A 13,592-nucleotide genomic window follows, 5' to 3' on the forward strand; every position below is an offset into this window, starting at 1 on the left:
GAAGCTCAGTTCAGTTCCAGGTTAGGGTGGCTGTGTGTGGAGGTCGTGGTCAGCAGCGCTGCGCGTCTGTACTGGACTGAGCTGTTAAACCCGTGTGAGCCGTGTTTTCACAGGACTCTCTAAAGCGCGGCTTTGTTTTCTGGACGTAGTGGCTGTTTTATGAATTAGAGTCAGCAATGTCGCAAGCGTCTTCGGGTTTTAACCCGACTCCCCAACAGACACATCGGAACACGCAGGCAAGTGGCCAGAAACGCCAGCAACACCACCACCACCAACACTAACAACACCAACAACACCACTAACACCACCACCAACAACAACACTAACAACACCACCAACAACAACACTAACAACACCACCAACAACACTAACAACACTACTAACACCACCAACAACACCACTAACACCACCAACAACACTAACAACACCACTAGGTTAACACTAACAACACCACTAACACCAACATCACCAACACCACCACTAACTACACTAACAACACTAACAACGCCAACAACAACACTAACAACACCAACAACAAGAACACTAACAACAACACCAGCAACACCAACAACACTAACAACACCAACAACAAGAACACTAACAACAACAAGAACACTAACAACAACAAGAACACTAACATCAACAACACTACCAACAACACCACCAACACTAACAGCACCAACACTAACAACACCAACACCAACAAGAGTATTCATAATAATATTAATCATGCATTTTCTAAACCTAATATTGCAGAATATGAACCACTGAATTTACTGTGCTTCGTTCAGGGGCTTGAAAACAAACCGATATCAGTTGATGTTGAGCTGTTCCTGCAGCGTTTATTATGTTTATGTATCTGTAAACACTGTAAGACAGTAACGGTCCTTTGCTCCTGTTTATTCTGCCCTAGTTGTGCTCTTTACTGGGCTTTGTACTGCTGCAGTAGAAGAGTTTCACTCTGGGATTAATAAAGTGATCTCTCTGTCTGTCTATGTATCTGTCTATCTATCTATCTATCTATCTGTCTATCTACCTGTCTATCTATCTATCTATCAGTCTATCTACCTGTCTATCTATCTATCTATTTGTCTATTTATTTACCTGTCTATCTGTCTGTCTGTCTATCTGGCTATTTGTTTGTCTATCTATCTATCTGTCTGTCTATCTGTCTATCTATCTGTCTATCTATCTATCTACCTGTCTATCTATCTATCTGTCTATCTATCTGTCTATTTATTTAACTGTCTATCTATCTGTCTGTCTATCTGGCTATTTGTTTGTCTATCTGTCTATCTATCTGTCTATCTATCTATCTATCTGTCTATCTACCTGTCTATCTATCTATCTGTCTATCTATCTGTCTATTTATTTAACTGTCTATCTATCTATCTGTCTATCTGGCTATTTGTTTGTCTATCTATCTATCTGTCTGTCTGTCTATCTATCTGTCTATCTATCTATCTATCTATCTGTCTGTCTGTCTGTCTATCTATCTATCTGTCTATCTACCTGTCTATCTATCTATCTGTCTATCTACCTGTCTATCTATCTATCTATCTATCTATCTATCTATCTGTCTGTTTATTTAACTGTCTATCTATCTGTCTGTCTATCTGGCTATTTGTTTGTCTATCTATCTATCTATCTGTCTGTCTATCTGTCTATCTATCTATCCATCCATCTATCTGTATGTTTATTTATCTATTTACCTATTTGTCTATCTCTCTGCCTGTCTATCTATTTACCTATCTGTCTGTCTACCTGTCTATCTATTTACCTATCTGTCTGTCTGTCTATCTATTTGTCTATCTGTATATTTCTTGTTTCCAGTATTTTAAAATGACTGGTCTGAATCATCGCTGAGTGCTGTAGTGATTCGTGTAGCACATTTCTTCACCTCCAGTTCGACTACCTGCTCTGGAAGAGGCTGGTTTAATCTGTCCTGTCTGTGTGTGTCGACTTAATCCAGTCTCTTAAAGAGCCTTACCCAGAAAAACCTCCAGCTACCCTGCTTCTCCTCTTAATCCAAACCAAAATGTCGCATGTTGTTTCTTCTAAATTTTCGTTTCACACGGAGACTCGGGTTGCTAAAACTAAAACAGTGTATGTGTTGTCTTGATAAGTTAATAGTAACTTTATTCACTGTTATAAAGTGGATTGTGTTTTGCTTTCTGCTATTTTGCATCTAGGGTCCTCTAGGAGCGGCCTACATTCCCACTGAGGATGAGAAGCGTGTCTTTAGAGAGTGTAATCGTGAGAGCTTCTACTACCGATGTGAGTGATTTGCACCTTTAATGGTGATTTATGCTCATTTGCGCTTCACCTTAGAATCATTGCGTTCTGCTGTCTGTTTCAGTCTGTATAATAAGGTTTTTGTGTTCTAGCCCTGCCATTGTCAGCCATAGCGATTGCAGTCACTCAGGTGATGGTGTCTAGAGGTGAGCGCATGTCCTTTTCTCCAGTTCTCTTTGTTGTACTGGTGTGTTACCTTGTGCCTGTCTTATTGCAGTAGTTTTGGGTGGCCTTCACTGCTGCTGTCTCTTTTTCAGGAGTGTTATCTCCATCCCCGAGATTTGGGTCCCTACCAAAAGTTGCTAGTAAGTGACATGAACTATATTTTACATCAGTGGCTCCAGACCCTGGATGTGGAGCACCCCTGTCTTGGTTATTTCAGTGTTTTGCACCTTTAAAAATCAAATATATCCAATTTTCCATTTAATCCAAGTGGTAACTGATCAGTTAGTCAAACATTTGGAGTCCAAATTTTACTTCTTTAGTTTAGAACTGGAGCAGTGGGGCTAACATTGCTAGCAAACGATAGAACTCAAAAGTCACCCGAATAGTCTAAATGGTTTCTGTACAAACACCATTTTTCGACCTGCTCAGACTGCAGTTCATTATGATTAGTTGTACATTGTTTTAGAAGGCAGTACAGTTTAGTGTGAACTATAAAAAATAACTGTATAGCTGAAAACTACAGGCAGCACCTTTATACACTGATCTAAAATCAGTATTTGTGACAATGACAGTCATAAATACAAAGGAATTGTGAATACTGGCCTTGGTGTTGTCCAAGTGGTGTTCTGTAGTGGTGGAGGTTTTGCTCATTTGTGTGGTAAACAGTCATACTGTGTGCTAAACCATGCATTTTTACATAAATCATGTGTTTTAACATTTGGGTGTTTGGGTGACTAGTGAGTTCTGGAGTTTGTTAGAAACATTAGCCTCTTAGCTCCAGTTGTAAACTAAGGAAGCAGAATTTTGGACTCTAAACATGTCTTGGCTGATCCACTACATCTAGGGTAAGTGGTGTAAATATAATGTTTTTTTTTACAAACTATTTCTTTAAGTTCGTGAGCCTACAAGTTGAATCAGGTATTGTCTGTCTGACATGACAGATACGCTTCCGCTTTAATCAGTGTGGCAGTCGACTGTATGTGCTGTCTTATGTCTGCCTTTTTGTCCTGCGAGTTTGTTTTATTTGTTTCATTTATTTATTTATTTATTTTTTACATTGAGCATTTTTTTTTCTAAATTCATTTCAGATTCATGATGTACTACAGTGTTTTGATCTTCTTGCTGCAGTAGTTGCACTGTACTGACAGTGTCTGGTGGCAGCTTTTATGATCTCAATGTAAAATAATAAGATTGAAAAAAGATTTTTTGCACAGATTTCTTTGTGTGGATGCTTTTTCACATTTTAGATTTTTTTTTTTTTTAGCTCCAGTCTGATAGAGGATAAGCAGAGTTTTCTTCTTAAGACTGTTATGATGAAAACAAGCCTTTCACCTGAACCCAAACAAGGGAAAACACTTGGTTTTGGCACAGGTCTACAGTGATGTTTTAAATGTGTTGTAAAACTATTTATTTAGAAAATATCAGAGGATAGAAGAACTGATAATCTGACCTAAAAAGGTGACGTGACAGAGCGGATTCAGAGTCAGGGTGGATTGGATTGATGTTGGCTTACACTTCGCTTATGCTGATCTCATGTTGCATGTGTGTCATGTCTGGTGTGAATTTGGGGTTATAGCAGGGTAAACAGAAAGGAACCACCATCTTACACCAAACATAATTTCTTGTTTGCAGTACTAGGTCTACAAGACGTCCTCAATGTATGTATTTGTGTGCAGTTGCTGGCCTGTTTGGCTATATGGGAGGAAAGGTGTCTTACATGAAGATTTGTCAAGAAAAGTTTAAAAACCTGGAGAACTCTCCACTCGGAGAGGCACTCCGGCAAGGACGCCTGCGTCATGTACCCCCTGAGTAAGGACTGCATTCCGTTCTTTTCCATATACCAATAATGTTTCTATACATATATATATAATATGTGTGTGTATATATATGTGTATATATGTATGTGTATGGTAGCTTTAGCTTAAGTTATCAATAAACTATTGTGATTATTCCATTTTGATAAAGCTAAATGTTTTATATGGACTCATCCTGTAAAGAACCAAAGCTTAATTATGGTACCTAATTTGTGTTTATTCTTCTGATGAACCAGGCTGAACCAGTCGGAATTTGCAGATCCAAATCCAGCAGCTCCTCAGCAATCAGGCTTTGAGACTGCATTCCAGGCCAACTCTCAGCCAAATCCCTACAGCAGTTACTCCAGTGACTATCCCTATAGCAGCCCGTCTTCTTCATATGACCCAGCGCCTTTCAGCTCTGGACTGAGTGAGCCTGCGCCGTACAGTTCAAGGGATGATGTTGCCCCTCAAGGTAAAACTACTATTAATTTCCTTGTTATTGTGGTGATTAAGTATCTTTTAAAATGATAATTTGGCCAAAATAAATTACACAGTCTTCCTAAGCACTGGCTATGTTGTCAGAAGATTGCGTGTTCTATTCCTGCGGATGCCACAGTCATCCGGGAAGTCTAAGAGACCATAATTTGCCTCACTCTCTCTGGGTGGGTACGATGTCCTTCACCCCATATCACTCAGCATGATGCTCACCAACATGGGCATCTGCTAGGTGACGTAACAGAACTCGCACTTGGCATTCTTGTCCCACTGTGTTCAGCTGTCCAGTGACGTCCAATTAACAGCAGTTCGAAATGATAACCAGGTGGAACCACATGCTTCCCAGCCTTGGTGTAATCATGCAGTGGGGGAGACTAGCTAGCAACTGGAACTGAACATGCCTAAATTGAGGACAAAACTGGGTAAAAGTCCTAAAAAAAAAGTCAGTAATTTTTCCCAAACTATCACTTTTGATCAACAGGGCAATCTTTTGAAAGACAGTGTCACGTCATGAATAAAGGATGTGTTTATTGCAATTTCCATTGTTCTTTCCAGAATATTGAGTTATCTGACTCATTCAAATTGATGGTCAAATTTGCCGTCCTGTAGCTCCACCTTACCAGGAAGATGATGCTCCTAAGAAAAGGACAGTACTGTACGAGGAGCTGCGCAGTAAAAACAGGGAGAACTATGAGGTCACCCTCACGCAGAAGGCTGAAACTCATCTGAAACCACAGGCTGAGGTGCCGACACCAAAGAATGAAGGTGAGCTGGTGCTTAATGGAAATGATCATCAAATTTCTCACGTTTAAAAGATTTTTGGCTTTGGTTTCAGTCATGCACCACTTTTCTAGAGAAAGTCACATTCCACAGGTAATGAAAAACTACTGTGGAAAACTCTTCGCCACATCAATGCAGCTATTAAACTAAACATTTAACGTTTAGAAATACAGATATCATTTTTTTTCACTTAAGACATAAGACATATTGTCTGAAGGGTTTTAAAGAATCCAATCATAGATCAGCACTCCTAAGCCCTGTTTCAGTTCTCCCAGCAGGTTAGCCTCAGTGAGCTAAACAGCTAGCCATGCAAACTTTCCAAATACCGAACGTTTTTTAAGAAGTTTGAGTACAACGTTCATAACGCGTGTGAGTAATTGCGTTGTCTGTCTATAATCTTGGAGTAGAAAAGTGGTGTAAGGCCCTTTTCTTGTTAGCTGTGTAGCCGTTAGCATGCTAACCAGCCAGCTAGCAGATGGAGTAGTTTGCAACCTAAAGCCCAGTAAATCAAATGTTATGATTTTGAAATGTTATAAAGTAGTTTGTTGCTATAAAAAAGCTTATAAACAGCTTTGGTGCCATAATTTTCTGGGTTTGAAAAGGGAGACGTGTAAGGTTACAATGATTTCTCGATCCCTCATCCCTCCGAGGGCTATTCTAACACCCTTCACTTGAGCTAATAAAGTAGTGGAACAGCCCATAAGTTGACGCTGGGGATTCCTTCCCCTGAGGAGAGATGATGAGTCCAAGTGGACGGGGGCTTGTTAAAACCGGTATTGAAACAGGAAACTTCTCTCATGAGCTGCATCAGATGTGTTTCAAGAATCGCTACAAGGATGTAAAGTAGGCAAAATAGGAATATTGCTATATACGGTTGTATGCAAAGGTTTGGGCACCCTGTATCAAATGACGTTTTGTTGATTTTCGAAAGTTAGTTAACTTCTGCATGTTTTAATACACAACTACTGTTTATTTAACATGGGGAGTTTAGGTTTGTCCTCTTTAATGTAATGTGTTGAATTTTTTCACTTAGAAAACCAACAAAACATGCCATTTGACTGGCGGTGTTCAAACGTTTGCATATGACTGTATATGCTACATGTAAAGTGTGCATTTAATTGACATTATAAAACTGGTAATCTCACCAAAATACCACACAGCATGCTGTCAAGTGTGATTACATTCATGTAACTTAGTGACAGCAAGTAAATGCACAGAAGTGTTAGGTTGTGCTGTACCATGTATGTAATGAGCTCATATTTCAGTGAAATTGGGGGGAAACGTACAGGGCACAGTGTGTCTGTTCTGTAATTATTTATTTTTTCATAGGGAGTGAAAGAAGCATTTTTTTTTTTTTGTACACAAACACAGTGTCCCTGTACACATACCCCAGTGTCTATTATTTGAGCATGTCGCCAGCTACAAAATGATGCAGTACTTATATTAGGTATAGTAGAGACGTAATCATACACTATCATGTCCAATATACATGTTTTATAATGTTTTCTGTTGTCTCATCAGTTAAAAAGAACAAGTATGGTGACGCTTGGGACGAGTAAGACAGCCCTGGAGCTCCGACTGCCCTCTGATTCCTGTGGGGTGAGAGCAAGTCAGCGATTTATCCAGTGCAGTGCAATGCAGCTGTTTTAGAAGATGCATAAGATACTTTAATCCCACTAAAACCCAGAGCAGCGTTTGGGGTCTGTTTCTGAAATGAAAATAAACAGCAATATTAATGGGTTCAAAACATTTGGCATTTGGGGTCGAGAAATGAAGATATATATATATATATATATTTTGCTTCATCAAATAGTTTCAGAAGTAAGTCAGGATGTTTTGTGCTTTTTGTCAGTAAAGGGGGGTTTCTTGGTAAATGGTGGGCACTACATACATTTCTCTACTAGTGGTAATTTCATTGAAAAACATTGTCATGAATTGTTTGCCTGTGGAACTAGCCATAAAAGTATTATCAGGGATTTTCCAGAGTAAAAGAGAATGATTATTGTTTTAAGTCTAAATTTGTAGAGTGTTCAAACAAACTGAAGAAATAAACCCAGTAGTTTAATTTCACTCTCTTTTTACTGAATAAGGGCAAAATTGAATGTGTTTTGAAACAAAAGTAATGATTAAAGCTTGAGCCAGAGTGGACGTGCTTTTGGCCTAAAAGCTGTATGAATGATTTCTTCAATGTAGTCTCTGTACAGTCTTCATATTCATTATCAGTGTATAATTTTGCTTTATGATGGATGACTGCTCCAGCTCCAGCACCAGCAATGTTTCTAAAACTGGGAATGAGTGTGTTTACGAATGAGAGAGATTTTGAAATTCAATGCTCATGTACAACAACCACACACTGATTATTCCAGCAACCAACATCATTAAACTACATGGATTTCTGGAATCTATGGATGGTTTGTGTTCTTTATTGTATGATTTAAACAGAATTAAATGTTATATCTGTAAAAAAAAAAACAAAACAAAAAAAAACTATAACCCAAAAATTGTCACTGTCAGGACAAAAATCTGAAAATGCTACCTGTTCTTGACAATGTGTGAACCTTTCATGATGAATGGACCAATAGAAATGGTTTAAAAAGTTACGCAGACTAAAATCTTCATAAATCGTTATAAGTTATGACCAGTTTTACCGTTTTGTAGATACAAGGTTTTGCTTCACCAGTAACGTGTTAAACACCTGGCCAGATGACAGATTTTCATGATTTTTAAAGTGAGAAGAAGTAAACGCAACATCTGCAGCAAACTATAAAAAATAACATGGTTCTGCAGATGTTGAGAACAATAAAAGCTTTATGGTGAATTTCAAGTGCACTATTACTCACTTTTACTGCGCACTGAATTATTTAATGCCTGTAGTCTGTCTCACTAAATCACACTTAAAGGTCTTTGAGCTCAGATTAAGGCTTAAATTTGGAGCAAGACAGGACAGCCTGTACTTGGTAATAAGGAGTGGAAAAATTATTGATTCTTGATGCATCACAACTCTCTTCTGCATCAATGTGTATGAGGTCATAAACTGACTTTTACATGTGCTTCTTTAATGTACAAGCATCACGTGTCTTGCATGTAGGTTACATTCAAATTCAAATGAGCTAATGCTGCCTGTGAAGATGGATGGACATAGAAAAAGTCATAAGCAAGCAAGCAAAGTTTATTTATATAGCGCTTTTTACAACAGGTGTTGTCACAAAGCAGCTTTACAAAACAAAAAAATCAGCATTACAGAAAGAAATCTGGGTCCAAGCCCCCATGAGCGTCACCGATGGCAACAGTGGCAAGGAAAACCTCCCTAAGAGAAACAGAAAGAAACCTTAAGAGGAACCAAGACTCAGAAGGGGAACCCATCCTCCTCTGGCCGACACCGGATAGTAAACATTGTTAGTATAAAGTATTATAGTACAAAAACGGGGTAACAGGTGGAGCAAATGATTAATTTGATTAGTTCATGCAGCATCAGCAGCAGCATCAGTGGGGTCAGGATGTGAGGGTGAGGTTTACATGGCGTTGTACAGCATGAAGCTCAATGGTGGTCAAGCCGGTCCAGAGGGCTGGCAGCAGTGGGCACCCGATCAAGGCAGAAGAGGCAGCAGCATCAGACGCACAGGATGGGCAGCTGTTCAACTCGGCAAAGATAAGAAAGAAAGGAAAACACACAGAGAGTCAGTTCTGTAATGGGTGACTGATCACAGATTACAGTGTTAGCAGAGCAGCAGAGACTCTGGCAGGTCTGACAGGGAAAACTAATCACCAAAGGCTTGACTAAATAAGTAAGTTTTTAGCCTAGACTTAAACACTGAGGCTGTGTCTGAGTCCCGAACATTAACAGGAAGACTATTCCAAAGCTGGGGGGCTTTGTATGAGAAGGCTCTCCCCCCTGACATAACTTTATTAATTCTAGGTACTAATAGTGAGCAGCACCTTGTGATCTAAGTAGGCGTGATGGTTCATAATGGGAGAGAAGTTCACTCAGGTACTGAGGGGCGAGTCCGTTTAGAGCTTTATAAGTCAGTAAGAGAATTTTATAATCGATGCCAAATTTAACTGGTAACCAGTGTAGGTTTGATAGAACTGGGCTGATATGGTCGAACTTTCTGGTTCTAGTAAGAACTCTGGCTGTAGTGTTCTGGACTAGCTGAAGCTTGTTAAGGCTTTTGCTGGGACATCCAGCCAGCAGGGCATTACAGTAGTCTAGCCTTGAAGTAATAAATACATGAACTAACTTTTCTGCATCCTGTAGAGAGAATGCATTTCTTAGTTCTTAATAAGGCTATATAGAAAGAAAACCCTACATGTGTAAAGAGTATTTTGTTATATTTGCTTTTTGGTTCCCTGAATTTAAAGAAAATCTAGCTGAAATGTTACAGATTCACAGCCCTAGTAATCAGACGAAAATAAGAAAATGATATTCATAGTTTTTTTGCCATTTACTTGCCCCAAGTTTTGTATTTCGCTGTTGTCGGAAAAAAACTTTGTTTCTCCAAAGTGGTAACTTTACAGGAGAAGGAAAAACCCTACTTTACTTTTAATGTAAGTCAATGGAACCAGACTTCTTTTCAAGTAATTTTGGGCCGTTTTTTGGTCCATTTGTCATGAAATTTGCACACGTTGTAAAGAGCAACAGGCGTTTTCAAATTAAGTTAAAAACTGAAAAACGACAAAAATGGAGATGTGAGGTTTTGTTCCGACAGCAGCGATTCGATAGAAACAAATATGTTGATAAAAGTTAATCCCAGTTTGTGTTTCTGTGTTCAAAGAAGAATAAAGTTGACTCTGTGTTTAAACGGAGTTGCTTAGCGCCCCCCAGAGGCGAGTCGAATTAAATGCCTCTGCTTCTCAGCGGCTCAGTGAACAGAAGTTTGTGAGGTTGGTGAGAAGCGGACACTCCGTTATTACGGCCCGTCACAGACACGGGTCAGAGTCTCTCAGCGTGTTTGTTGCCGATGAAAAACTTGAAGATTTAAGTTGATAAAAATGAAGAAAAGTGTTTTGACTCTCCCCGTCGGGGAATCGAACCCCGGTCTTCCGCGTGACAGGCGGAGATACTGTCCACTATACTAACGAGGATGAGGTACTAAAGCCACTCTAAAACACTGCCTCAAGACTCATTACTGCCGTTATAAGACAGTGTAGGGAGGGCTGATGTGGCTTCACCTCAGAGCGGACAGAGCTGACTGTGTACAGAAAGCACATCCACAGTCTAACACCCGTGTATCAAACACAGATCAGGCCCGCAGAAGTGTTTTCATTTTCTATCAATATTAGACCGTTTCACGATGCTTCAGCTTCCTGTTCACTTCATTGTGTGCATTACTGCTCTATAAGCCATGTTGCCGGTTATTGTAATGTATTAAATCAGATCGGGCCAAGCTAAACCAGGTTTTCCTTACAGGGACAGCGTTTTTCTGTGTTTAGGATCTGTTATTGGTTCCATTCCATGCAAATAAATCCCTCTGAAATTTCAGCTTCTTATCCATTTCCTTTTACGCACGTTTACTCATTGTGCCATATTGCCAGGTACGTCTGAGATTGGAAAAAACTATTCAATTTAATCCCATTAAATTTAGATTTAGATTAGATTGAAATCTAATCTATAAACTCACCCTTATTTTTTTCTTCAGTCTCACACTTTAAACTACTGGCCATGAAATGAAGCTTTGGAAATGAATTGAAGGAAAATCATATATTTACAGAATTAAATATTTTATTCCTTTTTTAGTCATAATCTTCATGTTCACAATGGTATGACGGACCAGATCTGACAAAATGAAAAATAAATCAAATTAAAAATAAATGACTTAGTAAATTCATATATGAAGTAGAATTGCAAAGAATAATGATGATAAATCTAAAAATAAATAAATATACATAACAATTCATATATAAATGTATAAAATCTTATATAAATGAATGTCTGCATTTATTTATGTCTATTTAGTAATTACCCTTCTCACTAATTTTTTTTTTGTTATTTATGTTTCTTTATTAACATTTTTTTTTGTTTTTCTATTAATTTTTCTTTTATTAATTTATTTCCATAACTATTAATTTCTATATTTATTTCTCTATTTATTTCTGTATGTCCTTGTCCTTATGCTAATAAAGGGGCTGTCAGGCAATGATGTCACAGCGTCTTAATATTCCTATTGGTTGATCGATGTCAGATTCTGGAGATCGATTGTTCATGTCTTGCTCTCTCAGCGGTAACTGAAGACGAGACAGTAGAGTAACGGCTGCTTACAGCAGCAGACAGTCAGAGATCTGAGAGTCTCGGCTGATCTGGCTGAAAATGCAGGTCCGGATTATTCACTCTTTCCTGTGGAGGCTGTGGGGACAGTTTGATCCATTTAGCTGATCTGCTGATTCAGAGGTCGATCAGTAGTATTCAGAGCTTTGGAGGAGGAGACTCATCGTCTTTTTCTGCAAATTTCAGATCACCCAGACATTCGGATGCCTTTCTCACTCACTGCCTGTGGAGACATCCAGAGTTATTTATCGGCAGGTTTGTCTGTTCGTGGCACTGCGGCTCTTTATGGAGTGAAAGAGCAGTTTAATCAGCTCTTCTCATCCTGGTCTTGATTGCTAAGCCTGAACGTGAAAAACACGCCCCCTCATTATCATATGAACGAAGAAATACAGAAATAAATAAATTAATGAAAAAATAAATAAACGAATACATGAATCAATGAATAAAACGAACAATGTGTTAAAAATATAGATATGGAAAAAATATATAAAAATGGCATTAATGAAACAAAATAATACAGAAATAAATGAACTGAGAAATATATAACTGCAGAAAAAGGAAACGTGCATAATTACAATCACAATAAGCAATATATACTTTATTTAGTTTTTATTTATTGATTAATTTACTGAGCAATTTATTTTTACATTTTATTTATTTTTTAATTTGGCAATCCTGGTCCTCCATAGAAGAGAAGCCGCGAACAAGGAGCTGACTTCAGCCTCGTAGCACTGCAACGTAGCGTGCTCTGACTTTCCTACCCCAACAACAATGTATGGGGCAGCGGTTACAGCTCCACACCAGTCATATCGCCAAACACACTAACTGCATCTCAGCTGCAGCCAACATAAACACCTAACGTCAGAAATGCAGTTCCTTCAATATTTTAAGTATTCATGTAATGTTTTAACATCTACTGCTACTAAGTGTCTGTATTTTATTACTGGAGGTTTTTTTCGTACTCTGAATAAACAGTGGCCTGCTTGGGTTTTAATACGACACTGATTAAAAACTATACATATAAATAAACACTGTTTCTCCGGCCCACAGATTTGGGGAGAATTTTTAATTTGGCCCCTTTCATTGTTGAGTTTAACAACTCATTGTTGAGTTTAACATCCCTGCGCCAACAAATACGATTCCATACACTACTGTACTATTGGGAATGTCTGAATGAGTCCGTGTACAGCTTGAGCTCTCTGAGTTAGTTTGTTCTGTTTTTCACCAGTGTAGGAAGCCCCGCACTGAAGCAGGGCATCAAAAAATTAGTTGATACTCATAATGTTCCTCCCCACGGAAATCTTTAGTAAAAGGCGAAAGATTTATACGATCTGAAGAGAAACAAGAGTGAACTGAAGCTGAGAGCGGGCGGCTCAGCGCCTCACTGACAGCAGCACAACTCACAGTTACGGCAGACACACAGTGAACACCACCAACACACTACAGTTCACCCAAAACACCGTAATAACTATGTAATAATCACTAATTACATTTGTTAAACCATGTAAACAGATATAACATTGATATAAAGTCAAACTGTTGTGTGCAGTGCATTATGGGAAAATTGCTTCCACTTCCTGGTTTCCCACGTGGTTATTCCTGAGAGAGAGAGAGAGAGAGAGAGAGAGAGAGAGAGAGAGAGTGAGAGAGAAAGGGAGGGAGAGAGAAAAAAGAGAGAGAGAGAGAGAGAAAGAGAGAAAGGGAGAGAGAGAGAGAGAAAAAGAAAGAGAGGGAGAGAGAAAGGGAGAGAGAGAGAAAAAGAGAGAGAGGGAGAGAGAGAGAGAGAGAGAGAGAGAGAG

At 38.8% G+C, this 13,592-nt stretch overlaps 1 protein-coding gene and 2 non-coding genes across 3 annotated transcripts; 1 reads left to right on the forward strand and 2 right to left on the reverse strand.

Annotated features, from left to right (window-relative positions):
* Positions 1 to 7,932, forward strand: ociad1 (OCIA domain containing 1). The gene is made up of 8 exons (XM_036581462.1): positions 1 to 236; positions 2,193 to 2,277; positions 2,388 to 2,441; positions 2,553 to 2,600; positions 4,137 to 4,269; positions 4,511 to 4,728; positions 5,361 to 5,516; positions 7,053 to 7,932. The coding sequence occupies exons 1-8, from the start codon at positions 177 to 179 to the stop codon at positions 7,088 to 7,090; spliced, it is 792 nt and encodes a 263-aa protein (XP_036437355.1). The 5' UTR covers positions 1 to 176; the 3' UTR covers positions 7,091 to 7,932.
* Positions 7,933 to 10,541: 2,609 nt separating this feature from the next.
* Positions 10,542 to 10,613, reverse strand: trnad-guc. The gene has a single exon. It is a non-coding gene; the product is annotated as a tRNA-Asp (tRNA).
* A 2,415-nt stretch (positions 10,614 to 13,028) lies between these two features.
* On the reverse strand, positions 13,029 to 13,144 carry LOC118816342. Its single transcript, XR_005007858.1, has one exon. It is a non-coding gene; the product is annotated as a U5 spliceosomal RNA (small nuclear RNA).
* Between the last annotated feature and the right edge of the window lie 448 nt (positions 13,145 to 13,592).

This window comes from Colossoma macropomum, unplaced genomic scaffold, assembly GCF_904425465.1.
Source record: "Colossoma macropomum unplaced genomic scaffold, Colossoma_macropomum, whole genome shotgun sequence".
Classification (NCBI taxonomy): domain Eukaryota; kingdom Metazoa; phylum Chordata; class Actinopteri; order Characiformes; family Serrasalmidae; genus Colossoma; species Colossoma macropomum.